This window comes from Equus quagga, chromosome 11 (genome assembly GCF_021613505.1).
Source record: "Equus quagga isolate Etosha38 chromosome 11, UCLA_HA_Equagga_1.0, whole genome shotgun sequence".
NCBI classification, from domain to species: domain Eukaryota; kingdom Metazoa; phylum Chordata; class Mammalia; order Perissodactyla; family Equidae; genus Equus; species Equus quagga.
The window spans coordinates 50,590,431-50,606,631 of NC_060277.1; the positions used below are offsets into that span (position 1 = coordinate 50,590,431).

Below are 16,201 nucleotides of genomic sequence, written 5' to 3' on the forward strand. Positions count from 1 at the left end.
TATTTTCCACCTCTAAAGACAAAGATTCTCTGACTAGATAAACAAGATTCCACTCTAACCCCTTTCTTGTTTGTTTCCTGTGGCAAGGAGGCCGCACGGACTAAGCACATACCCCCAAGATGTCTGGAATCTGCACCCTAATCACAACTATAACACACTCTCATTTCATAAAATCCTGATCATAAAATCTTTAAAGATAAGTAAAAAGTATAGGCAGTTGTAGGAACTAATGTTATCATTAAGTGAGTGTACAAAAGATATTTTGGTTTTTTAAATTTATGCAAAGGTTGAGTAGTTTTTATTTTTAAATAAACCTTGACTTACCAAAACACAATAAAATTACATCGTGAAACAAAAGAATGTTGATAAGTGTTTCAATCCTTTATGTTATCACTTTATTTTTTTTTTTTAATCTGAGAAGACATTTCTCTCCTGTAGCATTTTCTGCTCACTAGGTGATAACATTACTAAAATTTTATTTAGGTGGCAATTAACTGTTACTTCTCCTTTGCTCGGTTTATTTCATTTCAAAACAATTTATCTTTAGTAAATCTTATTAAATTTATTTTAAAAGCTCACACAGATACGTAACACCAAAAATGATTATGAGAAAAATAATCTTTTATCAACACCTCGAGAAGCATTTCTCCTGTATATTTCAGTTGAAGAATAAAAATAAATGCAAACTGTCCCCATAAAGCCACGCTGTTTCCAATTAAGTACAAACCTCTGCTTCCATGTGATAAGCATTTTCCACTCTTCTAAAATCCTTTGTCACTGTTACATTTTCTGCCTAAAACAGAAAGTACAAGAGTGTGATTACTAAATGTTTGGCTACTAAATGCAATTACTCTAAAACATAAAGTAGAAACCTGAACTTACTAAAATCAGAATGACAAGTATGCAGAAAAAACTGGTTTGCCCGATGTTTTAAAACTTTTCTAAAAGTAAGATCAAATAAAATCAGCAGCCTAAAAATATTTACTGAAAATTCCATCATAATTGTCACTCCATGTGTAGTAATTTTTACATTAGCTTGTACAAAAAGTATGAACTTCGGGTGATATGCTTATGTGGAATTATTTGTACATAAAGCACTCTGAATGCTATAGGAGTGTTGGAGTTTTAAAAATGTTTAATTTACAAATAATTTAATACAAATTTACTGAATACCTACAGTATGCAATTTTGGGTAAGTTACCCAACTCTTTTGAGCCTGAGCTTCTGCATTTATAAAATCAGGTTAATAACACGTATACTCACAGGACTGTTTTGAGGATTTAATGAGTCGTAGTATCTACAGTGCCTGACGCAGAGAAGGCACTCAGGAAACGCAGACGCTATACTCTTAGGATATAAATGTTCCTGAAATACTGAACCCGGGCCAGTTTGTTTTTAAAAGTATATTAATGCTTTTTGAGTCTCTGGGTAAATACAAGGTCCATACTTCTGATAAAAAAGTGATATTTCTTGTTTACTTTTCAAAGGGTTTTAAAATTCAGTGAAATGCACTCTTCACCTACTCTCATCCTTGAGGACAGGCAGAATTTCTATTTTATAAATTTTTCTACAGCTTTCAAAATATATGCTAAATAAATATAAAGATTACTATGCCCTATAATGATTTAATATAAGTTAATTTGTAGGGGAGTTAGCTGTGTCTAAATTTTAAGATAAAGTAATTTCAAGCAGTTTATATTATCCAGAAAAATTCTAAAAAGATTTAACCTGAAAATTTGAACTCAAATTCTAATTATAGCTCTGATGTCTGTCATGCCATGAAAATACTAATGCATTTTTTTAATAATAAAAGTAATATCTGCTCATTGTAGTAAACTTAGAATACAGAGAAATACAAAATAAAACAGTACTGGATATATTGCTTGTAATCAGCTTTTTTCATTTGATTAACATGAAACTTTTCTGTCATTTAATATTCTTTTATGACATGTAAACATATCTTCTATTTTTCTGGATGTCTCTTTTTTCATTTTTTTCCCCACTTCACTTGATAAATACATATAAAAGTTCTGATGGAAAAATTATTAGAGAAATAATTTTAGGAAAGGTAGCTGGAAAGAAAGCATCTTTTATTGTTACATTTAAAAGTGTTATTGTTTTATAAAAAATAATATATGCTAATTAGAGAAAGTCTAATATTAGAGAACAGAACAAAAAAGTAATATTGTCTCCAAACCCTATCACTGTTAATGATTTGGTGAACATTTTACTAAATTGCCTATCAATGCCCATTAACACATCCAGATCTATGTGCAGACTTTTCCCTAATGAAATTACATTCTACATGCTGTTTCATAACCTACTTTTCATAAACTTTTTATTTTAATTTTAAATTTACAGAAAAGCTGCCAAGATAATATAGAGAGTTCCCATATACCTCAGTTTCAGATTTCTCTGATGCTATAATCTTACATTACCACGGTACATCTGTTAAAACTGAAAAACCAACCCTGGTACCTTACCATCAACTAAACTCCAAGCTTTACTTAGACTTCACCAGTTTCTCTCCTGATGCTCGTTTGCCACTCCAGGATCCAGTCCGTGGTACCACTTTGCAGTAAAGCATCATGTCTCCTTAGTCTCCTCCAGTCTATGACAGTTTCTCGGTCTTCCCTTGTTTTTCAAGACCTTGGAAGTTTTTCGGTCAGGTATTTTGTGGGATGTCCCTCAACATGGGTTTGTCTGATGGTTTTCTCTCATGATCAGACCAGAGTTATAGGTTTTAGGAAAAAATACCATAGAGGTGAAGTGCCCTTCTCGTCACACGTCAGGGACCACATGATATCCACATGACATTATTCATGATGTTAACCTTGATCACTTGGTTAAGGTAATGTCTGCCAGGTTCCTCCACTATAAAGTTACTATTTTCCCTTTCCATGCTTTATTCATTGAAGGCAAGTCACTAAGTCCAGCCCACATTTACTCACTAAATACTACATTATTTATTTTCTTGCTCAAATTGTTCTAGCTTTGGCTATTGGGATTTCTTTCACGTTGGCTCCTATATCCCTTTGACCTACCTCCATCCTTTTATTTTTTGAGCACTTCTTTACTTTCTGGTGCAAGGTGCTACAGGCTCATGTTGCAGTTTCCAGGCCCAACCTTAGAATCAGCCATTTCTCCAAGAAGCTTCTTATCTTTGAGATGGGTATTTATTTTTTAAAAGATTTTATTTTTCCTTTTTCTCCCCAAAGCCCCCCGGTACATAGTTGTGTATTTTCAGTTGTGGGTCCTTCTAGTTGTGGCATGTGGGATGCTGCCTCAGTCTGGCCTGATGAGCAGTGATGTCTGCACCCAGGATTTGAACTGGTGAAATCCTGGGCCACTGAAGCGGAGTGCGTGAACTTAACTGCTCGGCCACGGGGCTGACCCTAGAGATCAGTATTTAGAACCAAGGTCTGGGTGTTGAGCCTGCTCATTGCTACAAGAATCTCACTCCTTTTAGGCCCTCTCAGTGGACAGTTTGGTAATACACATACGTATACAAACTCACACACACACACATATAATTGTTTCTGTATCTATCCATCTGTACATATACTAAGATAAACATGAGCCCATATTGACATTTCCAACTCTAATCCAGAACCACAGAGTTCATCCTAACCTTCCTTTCTTATCTGTAACTTTCCTCTCCAATAGTGAGAAACCTGGCTCCCATCACCCACCACACACTTACTCATTTGTTCAAGCCTAGTATGTACATAAAGCAGTTTCAGAATTGTTAACCAGTATCTTCTTGGAAAACAAATTGGCCAACTATAGTGTTTATGTATCTTTTGTCTTTATCCTCAGTTTCCAGTCAAAACATCATTTTCCAAAGTGACTAAGGAGGGCACTCCTCTCATCCCCCACCCCCACGTTGAATGCACTTATGTCATTCATTTGGAACAGAGTTAGGCTCGTTTGTCACAGGCTGGAGTCTGTCCTGGGGTTGATCATTTTTTTGATGTATTTTTTTTAAATTTGCATACATTAATGTTCGCTCTTTCTGATCTACAGTTCTATGGGTTTTGACAAATGCACAGTTAGGTATTCACCACCTCACCACCACACAGAATAGTTCTTTCACCTGAAAGTTCTTCTGCACATCCCCTTTATAGTCAACCACTGATTTGTTTTCTGTACCTATAGTTTCACCTTTTCCAGAATATTCACAGGAATGCCTCATAAAATATAAATCTTTTGGGTCTGGCTTCTTTCTCTTATAATATGCATCTAAGAATCACTCGTGTTGTTTTGTGAATCAACAGCTTGCACTTCTTTATTGCTGAATACTATTCCAACACATGGCTACTAGTTTATCATTCCCTTGTTGAAGTTATCTTGGTTGCTTCCAGTTTTAGTGATTTATGAATAAAGCCACCATAAACATTCGCATGCAAATTTTTACGTGAACATAAGTTTTCAATTCTTTTGTGTGAGTTAGTAGTTACCATGGTAAATCTATGTCTTCCAAAGTGGCTGTACCATTTTGCAATCTCACCAGCAACAAATGAAAATTTCTGTTGCTCTACATCTTCGCCAGCATTTGCTATCATCAGTGACACTGGAGTTCAGCCATTCTAATAGGTGCATAGTGGTATCTCACTGTGGTTTTAATTTGCATTTCCCTAATGACAAATAACGTTGAGCATCTTTTCATGTATTGATTTGTCATCTGTATATATTCTTTGGTGAAGTGTCTGTTCAGATATTTTGTGCTTTTTAACTGAATTGCTTGTTTTCATACTACTGAATTGAGTTCTTTACATATTTTTTACATAAGTCTTTTATCAGATAGGTGATTCACAAATATTTTCTCCCAGTCTGTGGAATGTCTTTTTTTAAAGACTTTATTTTTTCAGAGCAGTTTTAGGTTCACAGCAAAATTAAGTGGAAAGTATAGACATTTCCCATATATCCCCTGCCCCCCACACATGCATAGCCTCCACCATGATCAACACCCCCACCAGAGTGGCACATTGGTTATAACTAATGAACCTGCATTGATACATCATTATCACCCGAAGTCCATAGTTTGCATTAGGGTTCACTCTGGGTGTTACATATTCTAGGAGTGTGGACAAATGTATGACATGTATCCACCACTATCATATCATACAGAGTATTTTCACCACCCTAAAAATCCTCTGAGCTCCGCCTATTCATCCCTCCCTCTCCTCCAACTTGTAGCAACCACTGATCTTTTTACTGTCTCCAAAGTTTGCCATTTCCAGAATGTCATACAGTTGGAATCATACAGTATATGTAGACTTTTCAGACTGGTGTCTTTCACCTAGTAATATGCATTTAAGTTTCCTCCATGTCTTTCCATGGCTTGGTAGCTCATTTCATTTTAGCACTGAATAATATTCCACTGACTGGGTGTACCACAGTTTATTTATCCATTCACCTTCCGAAGGATATCTTGGTTGCTTCCAAGTCTTGACAACTGAATTGTCTTTTCATTTTCTTAACAATGGTTTTTGCAAAGCAAAATTTTTTAATTTTGATAAGTCCAATTTATCTTTATGGTGGTTTTTTCATGGATTGTGCTTTTGTAATACATCTAAAAACTCATCTTCAAACCCAAGGTGACAAAGATTTTTCTCCTTTACTTTCGTCTTTATGTTTTACATTTAGGACTAAGATCCATTTTGAACACATTTTTGTATATAAGGTGCGAAGTATGTGTCAAAGTCCACTTTTTGCATATGGACATTCAATTATTATAGCATCACTTGTTGAGACTCTCCTTTCTCTACTGAATTGCCTTTATATCCCCCTAGTGTTTTTCTCCCTGAGAAAGAAAAAAATCTTAGAAGCAGGAAAGTACTTATTGGTTTAGCCCAGTGATTTTTAAAGGGAAATGTGTGTAGCTTGAAAGAAATCTATATAAGACAGTTACCTTGCTTATCAATGTAGTCGTATATTTGATAAATTTTGAAATTCCAAATAATATTATAGGGAATGGACAAATAAAAATTGCCTATTGGCAATCAGACTGAGAGGGTCTAAGCAGAATATAAACAATGCTTCTGACAGAACACAGATATAACCTAAGCAAAGTTTCTAACAGAAACTAACTGAACTGCAACCACAAAAATGATTAACATTCTTTCTGTTTGACTGCTGCCCTTTATGGCAGGCAACTCTGGTCAACTTTAATCCTCTGGCTTTCCTGTGAAAAAAATGAATAAAATAGCCAATCATCAAATTGTCCCTACTTCACTTCCTTAGAACCACTTAGCACAAGTCCAAAATCTCTAAGAGGTCCCTCCCTACTCCCCCTTGCTGAAACACTCCTAAGGTCCTTCGGGATTTATTCTTCTTTGCTGCATCATGCTAAGTAAACCTACATTTGTTTCACTATAGATAAATTCCTGGTAGTGTTGGCTGGTGGGGTCCTACACAAAGTCTGAGATTTTTTGTTTATCTGCAGGGCAATGGTTCTCAACCAGAGGGTGATTTTGTTCTCCAGGGGACATTTGCTAATGTTTGGAGACATATTTGATTGTCACAATGGGGAAAGGGGAGTCCACTGCTGTGATGTAGTGAGTAGCCAGGGTGAACAAATGTCCCTGTTTACCAGGAACTAAGGAGGTTCCTGAGACATGGGACTTCCAGGTGTAAAAGTAGGACAGTCCCAGGTGAACCAGGACAAGCTGGTTAGCTTCTGGGTAGGGGCCAGGAATGCAGCTACATACTCTATAATGCACAGGAAGCCCCTCACAACAAAGAATTATCTAGTCCAAGATGTTAATACAGTGCCAAGATTAGGACATCCTGCCACACCATGTACAAACTAAAAAGTATTAAAATATAGTAGCCGAGTCCATTAAGTTTTCCCAATTAAGCTACTGGGAAGCTATTTTATATAAGCTATTTTATATCTAAATACAAAGGGCAGCGTTTTAAAAATCAAAATGGTCAATACAAGAATAACTACTTAAATATATGAAGGAAGCAAGCTAACATTCTCAATAGCCATAAAAAACTATGTTATTGCAGGAATAAATTTTAAAAGGGTAAACATGAAGAAACCATAAAACTTTACAGAAAAAATATTTGAATAAATGGACTGGGATACAACACTGTAAAATCAGCAATTCTCCTGAAATTAACATATAAACAATGCAAAATATGAACAGAACTTTTATTTGGACTGTAGGATTTTCCGCGGTCTGGATTTTCTGACCGTATCCCCACCGTGTCATTTAGCATGTCCCTTGCTGACACAAAACCTTTAAGTAGAAGAGTAATGAGGGGAGAACTTGCCCTGCAAATGTTTTACAAAGACGTAATAACTTAAACAATGTGGTAGTAATATAGGAACAAAACAAGGATCAAAAGAACTAGTAGTCTGAAACGGATCCAAGGATGTCGGAAGACTGCAAACGTAATACCAGTAACATTTCAAAGCAACAGGCACACCAAGCAATACGGAACCCTCATGTTGTGCATTCTGCCCCTACTCTCTCCAAGCAGCAACTATGTGCTTCCAGGTAAGCCCTGACAGGTCTAAACCATTCAGGATTATTAACTCTAACATGCCACAGGATGAGGTTAGAAAATGGGCAGAAATCCAAATCTAAGCTAATTAGTATACGGCACTTCTCTGGTCACAGAGAAAAGTTTAGGTTGTCCACTGAGAGTGAACTGTAGGAACTGTTATTACTATGTGGTTGCAGGAAATAAGAACTCCTGTCTTCCTCTTTATGGTACAGTATGTGGTGTAAGGCTCGGGAATGTTGCAGCCATTTTGGTATCATGCAGGAAGCTGCAGGTAAAGCCAAGAGAACTGCATCAAAATAGAACCTTGAGGGGCCAGCCCCTTTGCCAAGTGGTTTAAGTTCTGGGCACTAAGCTTTGGCGGCCCAGGTTCACAGGTTCCGCTCCCAGGCACACACCTACTCCACTCGTCAGCCATGCTGTGGAGGCACCCCACATACGAATAATAGAGGAAGACTGGCAAAGACATTAGCTCAGAGCTAATCTTCCTCATGCAAAAAAGGAGAAGGGTTGGCAACAGATGTTAGCTCAGGGCAAATATTCCTCACCAAAAGAAAAAAAAAAGAGAGAGAGAGAACCTTGACCACTGCATACCCGGAGCCCATATTAAAACGTGACTTTAACGTTATGTAAAGCAAGAAGTTTTACTTCTAAAGGCAGTCTGAGTTAGGTTCTTGCACATGCAGTAAGGGAAAGATAGACTTTAATAAATGACTGCAGTACAGAGACTTACCCATTTAGGAAAAAGCAAAATTCTTTTCCTTATACCAAAATAAATTCCAAACACAGTCACTATTGTACTAAAAATGGTCCCAGGGTCCCTAAAGATTCCAGAAAACATTAATGGTTATACAGCCTTAAGCTTGGGGAGGACCCAAAAAACATTACACTAAAGGCAAAAAACAGAGACGAGATGAACGAATTTGACTAAATAAATCTTGAAAACTTTGAATGCTCAATACTGTAAACAAAGTTATATGGAAAATATGAAACTGGGAAAAATTTTGCAATATGTGAGAGAGACAGAGTTATCGGTAATATTAATTTTTAAAGTTCTCATTGCCAATCTTCCTCTCTTGGCTTGAGGAAGATTGTCCCTGAGTTGACATCTGTACCCATTTTCCTCTATTTTGTATATGGGACACTGTCACAGCATGGCTTGATGAGCAGAGTAGGTCCACACCCAGGACCCAATCAGGCAAACCCCAGACCACTGGAGCGGAGCGCACGAACTTAACCACTATACCACCAGGCCAAGTGCAAGAGTAACATTGTTTTGACAACAGAAATGGCAAAGTTAAAGAAGAAAATAATGCTCTCCATACCAAGGATATATTTCTGGTGAAGATATAAACTTATCTTCTTGAAGTGTAATTTTTCATAAGCTTTAAAAATATGCATAAGCCAGGAATTAATGTCAAGAAACATAATTAAGAACATGTATAAATACTTAGCAACAAAGATATTCCTTTTGTCACCATTTTTTTTGAGGAAGATTAGCCCTGAGCTAACATCTGCTGCTCATCCTCCTCTTTTTACTGAGGAAGACTGGCCCTGACCTAACGTGTGCCATCTTCCTCTACTTTATATGTGGGACGCCCACCACAGCATGGCTTGATAAGCGGTGTGTAGGTCCACACCCAGGAGCCGAACCATCGAACTTAACCACCAGCAGAGTGCACGAACTTCCCCAACACGCCACCGGGCCGGCCCCTTGTCACCATTTTTAATAACGAAAAACTGAAGCCAACTCAAATGATATGTTCCATCTGTTCCTAACTCCTCCCTCTGTTAATGTGGGTGCACCCAGGAACAGACTCTGAGGCAAGGATTTGAGTACAAGCAGTCAATTTTTAAGATGATTCCAAGCAACACTGTAGGGGAGTGGAAGTGAAAGAGAGAAGGAAAGAAAGCTATTAAGAATGTGCTGTCAAGCAATCACCACTGTGTGCAACTGGAACTTATTCCTGCAGAGAAACTCCGCGAACTGAAGTGGAAGACATGCCTCAGAGTTACCCCGCCCAAGCAGGGAGGAATCTGGGGTCTCTTTCCCTCACTCCCCTCAGCTCTTAGGTGAAGGCTGCGGGGGCTGGGGGAGGGGCCGTTAATTCTCTGGCACTACTGGCTGTCCCACTTGTAGGCAGCGTAGATTCCTGCAGCCAGGGAAAGCTGGCAAGGAATCCACGACTGTTAGCAGATGGAAGTTGGGCCTGTATGCACACAAATGTGAAGTGCTAAGGGATACAAGTGTGGTGTACCAATAGCATCTGCTACATCCCCTACCTAAAAACTCCATCACCCACTGCCAAGCCAATTAAGCTGCAACAGAGGACAGCGGTTGAGAGCATGGGCTTTGAGGTCAAACTTCTTTTTTTTTTTTTTTTTTTAAAGATTTTATTTTTTCCTTTTTCTCCCCAAAGCCCCCCGGTACATAGTTGTGTATTCTTCGTTGTGGGTTCCTCTAGTTGTGGCATGTGGGACGCTGCCTCAGCGTGGTCTGACGAGCAGTGCCATGTCCGCGCCCAGGATTCGAACCGACGAAACACTGGGCCGCCTGCAGCGGAGCGCGCGAACTTAACCACTCGGCCACGGGGCCAGCCCATGAGGTCAAACTTCTTGACTGGAGTCTAAACTCTGCCACATCCAAGCTGTGTGACCTTGGGCAAGCTACCTGCCAATAATCACTCTGGTCCCGAGAGTTCTCATCTGTACAACAGCAACTGAAATACCAGTCTCATATGGTGGGAGTATCAAACAAATAACATCTGTCAAAGGTTTAGCAGTAGTCAGCAGTTTTTTTTACTATCAATAATATCCAAACTCCTCAGTCTGGCACACAAGGCCTTCCTCCACATCCTGCCTACAGCTTTCTTCTGCGGTCTAATCTCATGATTCCCCTCCATTTTCTCCAGGGACGCCCGTGTCCTAGCCATACTGAACTGCATATAGCACTCTGAACACATACGCTTGCTGCATTCTGGTGTGGAACTGGAATGCTTTTCCTTTAGCCATTGTTTAAGATTTGATACAAGTGTCCCTTCCATTATGAAATCTTTCTGAAATTCCTCAAGTAAAATGAACATCGCTTCCATTCTTACTCTATCATGCACATACTTTCATCACCACATTTACTATATATTAGTCTATTCCTATCACAAGACTCCTTCAGCACAGTGCCTAAGTTTTACTCATTCTCTATTTCTGGTGCCTGGCAACATGCTTGAAGCATCCAAGGGAAGCAACCGAGATTCTGGTTTCAGGAATACAGGAGTTCAAATACCACCCTGGCTGAAGTTCAGAACATTATTTAACCTTTTAAAATCTAAAAAATGGGGACATTAAAACCTGCCTAACAGGGCTGATGTGCAGATTAAATAAGCTGGCCCATTTTTTCTTATTTTCTTAGAAGCAGGCTGAAGGTAACATTTATTCAGTGATTTTTTTCATGGACACCTCTAGTAACTAGAGTTATTTCATATATGTGGCATCTGCAACACACTGGCTTAATTTCTTTTTTAAGTTAAAACTAAAAAATTTGGAGAAATTTTTTGAGACTTTTTATAAAACGAAAATGGATGCAATTTTCCCCCCATGTTACCTTCTGTGAAAAATACTGAAGAACCACTCCCTGCAAAGTTTTATGTGGTTGGGAGGAAGCAGATGCTTATTTCTTGCCAATTCCATGGTGCAAAATAAAAACAAAAAGTGATTAGTGTCAAAAATTAGCTTAAAATGGATTAAAGACTTGAATCTAGGACCTAAATCCACAAAACTCCTAGAAGAAAATATAGGCAGTACACTCTGACATTGTTCTTAGCAGTATCTTTTTGAATATCATGTCCACTAAGGCAAGGGAAACAAAGGAGAAAATAAATCGGACTACATCAGACTAAAGAGCTTCTGCAAGGCAAAGGAAACCAGGAACAAAATGAAAAGACAACCCATCAACTGGGAGAAAATATTTGCAAATCATATATCCGACAAGGGGTTAAACTTCAAAATATATAAAGAACTCACACAACTCAACAACAAAAAAACAAAACACCCGATCAAAAACAGACAGAAGATATGAACAGACATTTTTCCAAAGAAGACATACAGATGGCCGACAGGCACAGGAAAAGATGCTCAACATCATTAACTATCAGGGAAACGCAATCAAAACTATAAACTCACCTCACACCAGTCTGAGTGGCTATAATTAACAAGACAAAAAGTAACAAATGTTGGAGAGGATGTGGAGAAAAGGGAACCCTCACACACTGCTGGTGGGAGTGCAAACTGGTGCAGCCACTATGGAAAACAGTATGGAGACTTCTCAAAAAATTAAAAACAGAAATACCATAAAATCCAGCTATCCCACTACTGGGTATTTATCCAAAGAACATGAAATCAACAATTCAGACTTACGCACCCCTATGTTCACTGCAGCACTATTCACAATAGCCAAGAAGTGGAAGCAACCCAAGGGCCCATCAAGGGATGAATGGATAAAGAAAATGTGGTTTATATATACAAGAGAATACTAGTCAGCCATAAAAAAGAGAACATCGTGCCATTTGTAATATGGATGGACATAATATGGATGGACACTGAGGGTATTACGCTAAGCGGAATAAGCCAGACAAAAAGACAAATACCATGTGATTTCACTCATACGTGGAAGAAAAACAAAGAAGGAGAGAGCGAAAGGGATAAAGGGGCCCACATGTATGGTGACGTACAAAAATTAAGACTATGAGTGGTGAATACGATACAGTCTATACAGAAACTGAAATACAATAATGTACACACAAAACTTACACAATGTTATAAGTCAATATGACCTCAATAAAATAATAAGAAAAAGTGATTTCCGTCTAGCGCACTGCTTAGGCAAGCATTTACATCTGCTTCAAGTTTAACAGTTCATCATTTCAAGGTCAAAAACAAAATCACTGGCAAATATCGCCAAATAAAAACTCACTCCATGTGCATTGTTTTATTTTACAAGTCACTGCAGCCGATAATCACTTTCATCTAGAAGAAGGATGAGCCAGCGATTCACTCTGCCAGGTCCTGGAGCCGTGTGGGACCGACGTGACAACCGTCCCTGCTGCTCCAGACCCTGCGGCCCGGCTCCTGCTCCCCCCGCGGAGCTCTCACCTGCACACCCTGCTGCTGGAGGCTCTGAGTGATGTAGTCCAGGCGGCGGCCAACGCTCTTCTTGGCCTCGGCCGCCGCCTCCTTGGCGCTGCTCACTCGCACCGCCACCTGCGCCCGGTCGGGGCCCGCCGACACCTCCGCGGCGCCGCTGACGTGCACCTCGCGGGCCGCAGTCTGGGCCTGTGCTGAGGGCAGGGCGCGGCGGAGGCCAGGCTGCGTCTCTCCGCCGGAGACCAGATTGTCCTCCCGGCCCCGCTCAGCCCAGGGTACCAGCTCCACGAACACCCGCGACGGAGGGGCCTGCTGCAACGACATGGTGAAGGCAGCCGCGTTTCCATAGTAACTCAGGCCCGACGGCGGCCGAAGAGGCCACCGCGCGCCACAGCGTTCCCGTGCGCGGCGCAAAGGACGCCGGGAGTGGCTTGGCGGTCCGGAGCTACGCCTGGCGGAGGGTTTTGCCGCGCCTCATCTGCGAGGTGTTGACTGGCGGCGTCGTTCTAGTTCTTAACACGTTTACTTTGCGGCCTGCGGAACTCCTAGGGTGCTCGCTCTGCAGCCTCGCTCGCAGCGAGCCCGCCTGTCACGCCCGCCGAGAGGCCGGGAGCGCCCGGCGCGGGGTCGCCGTGTGTGTGGCCGCCGCCGTGTCCTCTCTGATTGCACCTTGCCGCCTGGGCGCGGCTTCCTGAGGCGCCACCGTGTGCGAGAGGTGTCTGCGGGGATGAGCTGATCCGGGGCACTTTGTGACTCCTCGAGTCACAGCTTCGTCGGCTCTGAAGCCCGGGTGACAGTCCGTCTCCCTTTCGCAGTGTGGCTGCCGAGCTGGCCACTCGGAAGGCGAAGAGCAAGCAGGAGATCGCTGAGAGTACTAAGAGCTGAAGCGCAGGCACCGTCAGGGCTCCGAGGGTCCTCGAACGTCCCCGGCGCGGGCCCGGACGTGCGCGGGGACAGGAGACTCCGAGTCAGCACGGCCCGTTCCGCGTGGGCGCTGCGTGGAGCCGTCCGCCCTCCTGGGGGGCGACGCGCCCCTCGAGCGCCGCCCCCTCGTGGAAGACCCTCCGCTGAGTGACGATCTGTGTGAAAACAGCGCTCCTGTCCCCTGAGGGAAAAACAGAAATTTTGAATAACTATTTGAAAAAAAGAAGAGGACAACTGTTCTCTGAAAGGAGCCTGGGGAAGTCAACTGATAGTGCTCGTGTAGTTTCTTGTCTATTATTTTTCTTTTCTTTTTGATTAGTAGATAATTAAATCATACGGTACTCCCTCCCCTCCTTCATTTGGCTCATCGCTCAGTTAAAGCAATTTTGTAGGTATTTTGATGTTTATTGTCAGCTAAAAACAGTTGTGTGATAGTACCTTAATTTAAAAGCTAAAAACTTTCCCCCTATAATTGTTTATAGTTTCAGACACCCGAAATGATGTTTCTTGGATTTGGTGGAAAATTCTTTTTCCCTAATGATGAGTGGGGAGCAATATAATCTCCAAAATGAATTATTGAATGAATGAGTAAATAAAAATCAACAGCAATGTTAAGTGCCTATGTAGGATGTGATTTTAAAAAGGGTGGAGATGAGTAAGTGGTACAGCGAAAACTTGTTAGCTCTATGAAAAAGGAATCTGTCTCTTACATCATACACGGAAGACAGAAGTCAGTCAGGACCAAAAGTAAAGAATTGGAAGAAAATATACGTGACCATATAATTCTGGGAATGGGGAGGCCTTTCTAAGCACAATTTCAAATGGAGCAGTCATAGGGAAAGGTTTGAAAAATTTGACTACACTGAAAGAATTTCAGTATAAAAACGAAGTTTGGGGGGCAAGTAAATTGGTAAAAATATTTGTAACATTTATTTTGTGTAAATGGCTAGAAGCCTTAATGTTTAGAGAGCTCTTGACAAGAAAATAAACAGAAGAAAAATGGATAATGAACACAGGCAAACTGTGCTAGTCCGGGGCTGCCGCAAGGTGACTCTGAAGGTCACACAGTTTGATTGGACCCAGAATAGGCACCTGATTCCAGTGGGCCAGTTAGAGGTTTTTGTTTGTTTGTTTGTTTGTTTACCATGGAGTCTGTATTTACACCAAATTTTACAAATTCAGTCTCTGCGATGTACATCTGAAAGCTATATATTGTTATAATTCAATGTTACTGCAATTAAAAAAAATAAAAAATTTAAAAACAACAAAAAAAATTCAGTCTCTCAAATCGTGGACTGTGACATACATTCACATATGCATATAAAACCTTGAGACATAAAGACTGACCATTTTCCACATACCATTTCTAGTAGAGAAGCAGAAATGTCAGTGTATAGAGAAAATGAGAGAGACAGAGACAGAGACAGAGAGAGGAAATCATACATTCAGAGAGGGTCAGAGATGAGATGGAGGGAGAGTCCAGATGCAATTCCAATCTCTGTTTCTAGAATTTTCCTTAGGCCTAGATTTATTCCTGCCCTGGAGTTCTATAGAATATTCCTGTATCCTTATAAAATCCCCCTCTCCTTTTTTTTTTTTGCACAAGTAACTTGACTGAATTTTATGTTATCTTAAAACTAAGAGTATTGACTGACAGTGGTGGATAATGGAGAAGGAGAATTCAAAGCTGCCTTGTCTAGCTTTCAGCCTTAAGGAATTTATAGAGCTCCACACAAAGTGGGTCTTTGGGTGCTCAGTTTAAAGCTTCACCCTTTGATAAAGTTTTGCTCTCCACTGTCATTCGAGGACACCCTGAGTGATGCTGTCATGCAGCTGCTTGTTTTCCATTTTCTTCTGGAACCTGCCTGTTGAGTCGACCTATCCATAAATGCTCAGATCTTTTCCTCCTCCTTTAGCTGTTCATACAAGAACCCCCATATAACCATTGGTGTGAGCTGAGAATGGTATTCTGGTGCAACTGTCGTGGGTGGCGTGCAGGTCTGGGCTACCTCCTCACGCAGCTTGCTTATGCCCTCTGGTCCTGCTTATGGTTGGTGTCCCGGATGTACAGTTTTCATCTCTTGATGGATTTCTGCTGGGCTGCCTGTTTGTATGATTTGGAGTGTGTGACAGGACCCAGCTTATGATAGGCAATTCCAAACATCTCAAAAAAAAAAAAAAAAACTGTCAAAAGAAAATGGAGCAATATATTCTAAATGCCGAGGGAAAAAAATAAATTAGCTTAGAAGTGTGTATTGGTTAAACCGTCCCTCAAGAATGGGGGAAAGATAGAGATATTTTCAGACATATGGAGACTAAAGGGAGTTTACTACCTACAGACTCTTACTAAAACGTTATCATGGAATATGCCTCTCTAATGTTAGTAAGTCCAAAAGGAAGGCATAGCATAGAAGAAACAACAGCAATCACATATATCCAGAAACTTAATTTAATTACTTATCCAAAATCATTTCTTGTTTGTGTGTGAGTGGTTAAACAAAAAACGGAAACTAAAAAAGCTAGACGATTATGGAGGAGACAAAAGAGGAGGAGAGACATTCATTGCATTTGGCTAAAGCATCTTAGGGTCCTTGGCTTGTTCAAAATAGGCTAGATATACTGA

At 40.4% G+C, this 16,201-nt stretch overlaps 1 protein-coding gene across 2 annotated transcripts in view; it reads right to left on the minus strand.

The window, feature by feature from the left end:
• IRAK1BP1 (interleukin 1 receptor associated kinase 1 binding protein 1) overlaps positions 1-14,835 on the minus strand; it is a 42,990-nt gene extending 28,155 nt beyond the window's left edge. The window contains exons 1-2 of one of the 2 annotated variants that reach the window (XM_046674262.1): positions 12,664-14,835; positions 728-793 (exon numbers count right to left, since the gene is read on the minus strand). In XM_046674262.1, coding sequence (XP_046530218.1) covers positions 728-793; positions 12,664-12,978 — 381 coding nt within the window. In that variant the 5' untranslated portion in view covers positions 12,979-14,835. The remainder of the gene's footprint in view (positions 1-727; positions 794-12,663) is intronic. The other variant, XM_046674261.1, reaches the window with a different exon arrangement.
• Positions 14,836-16,201: the final 1,366 nt, after the last annotated feature.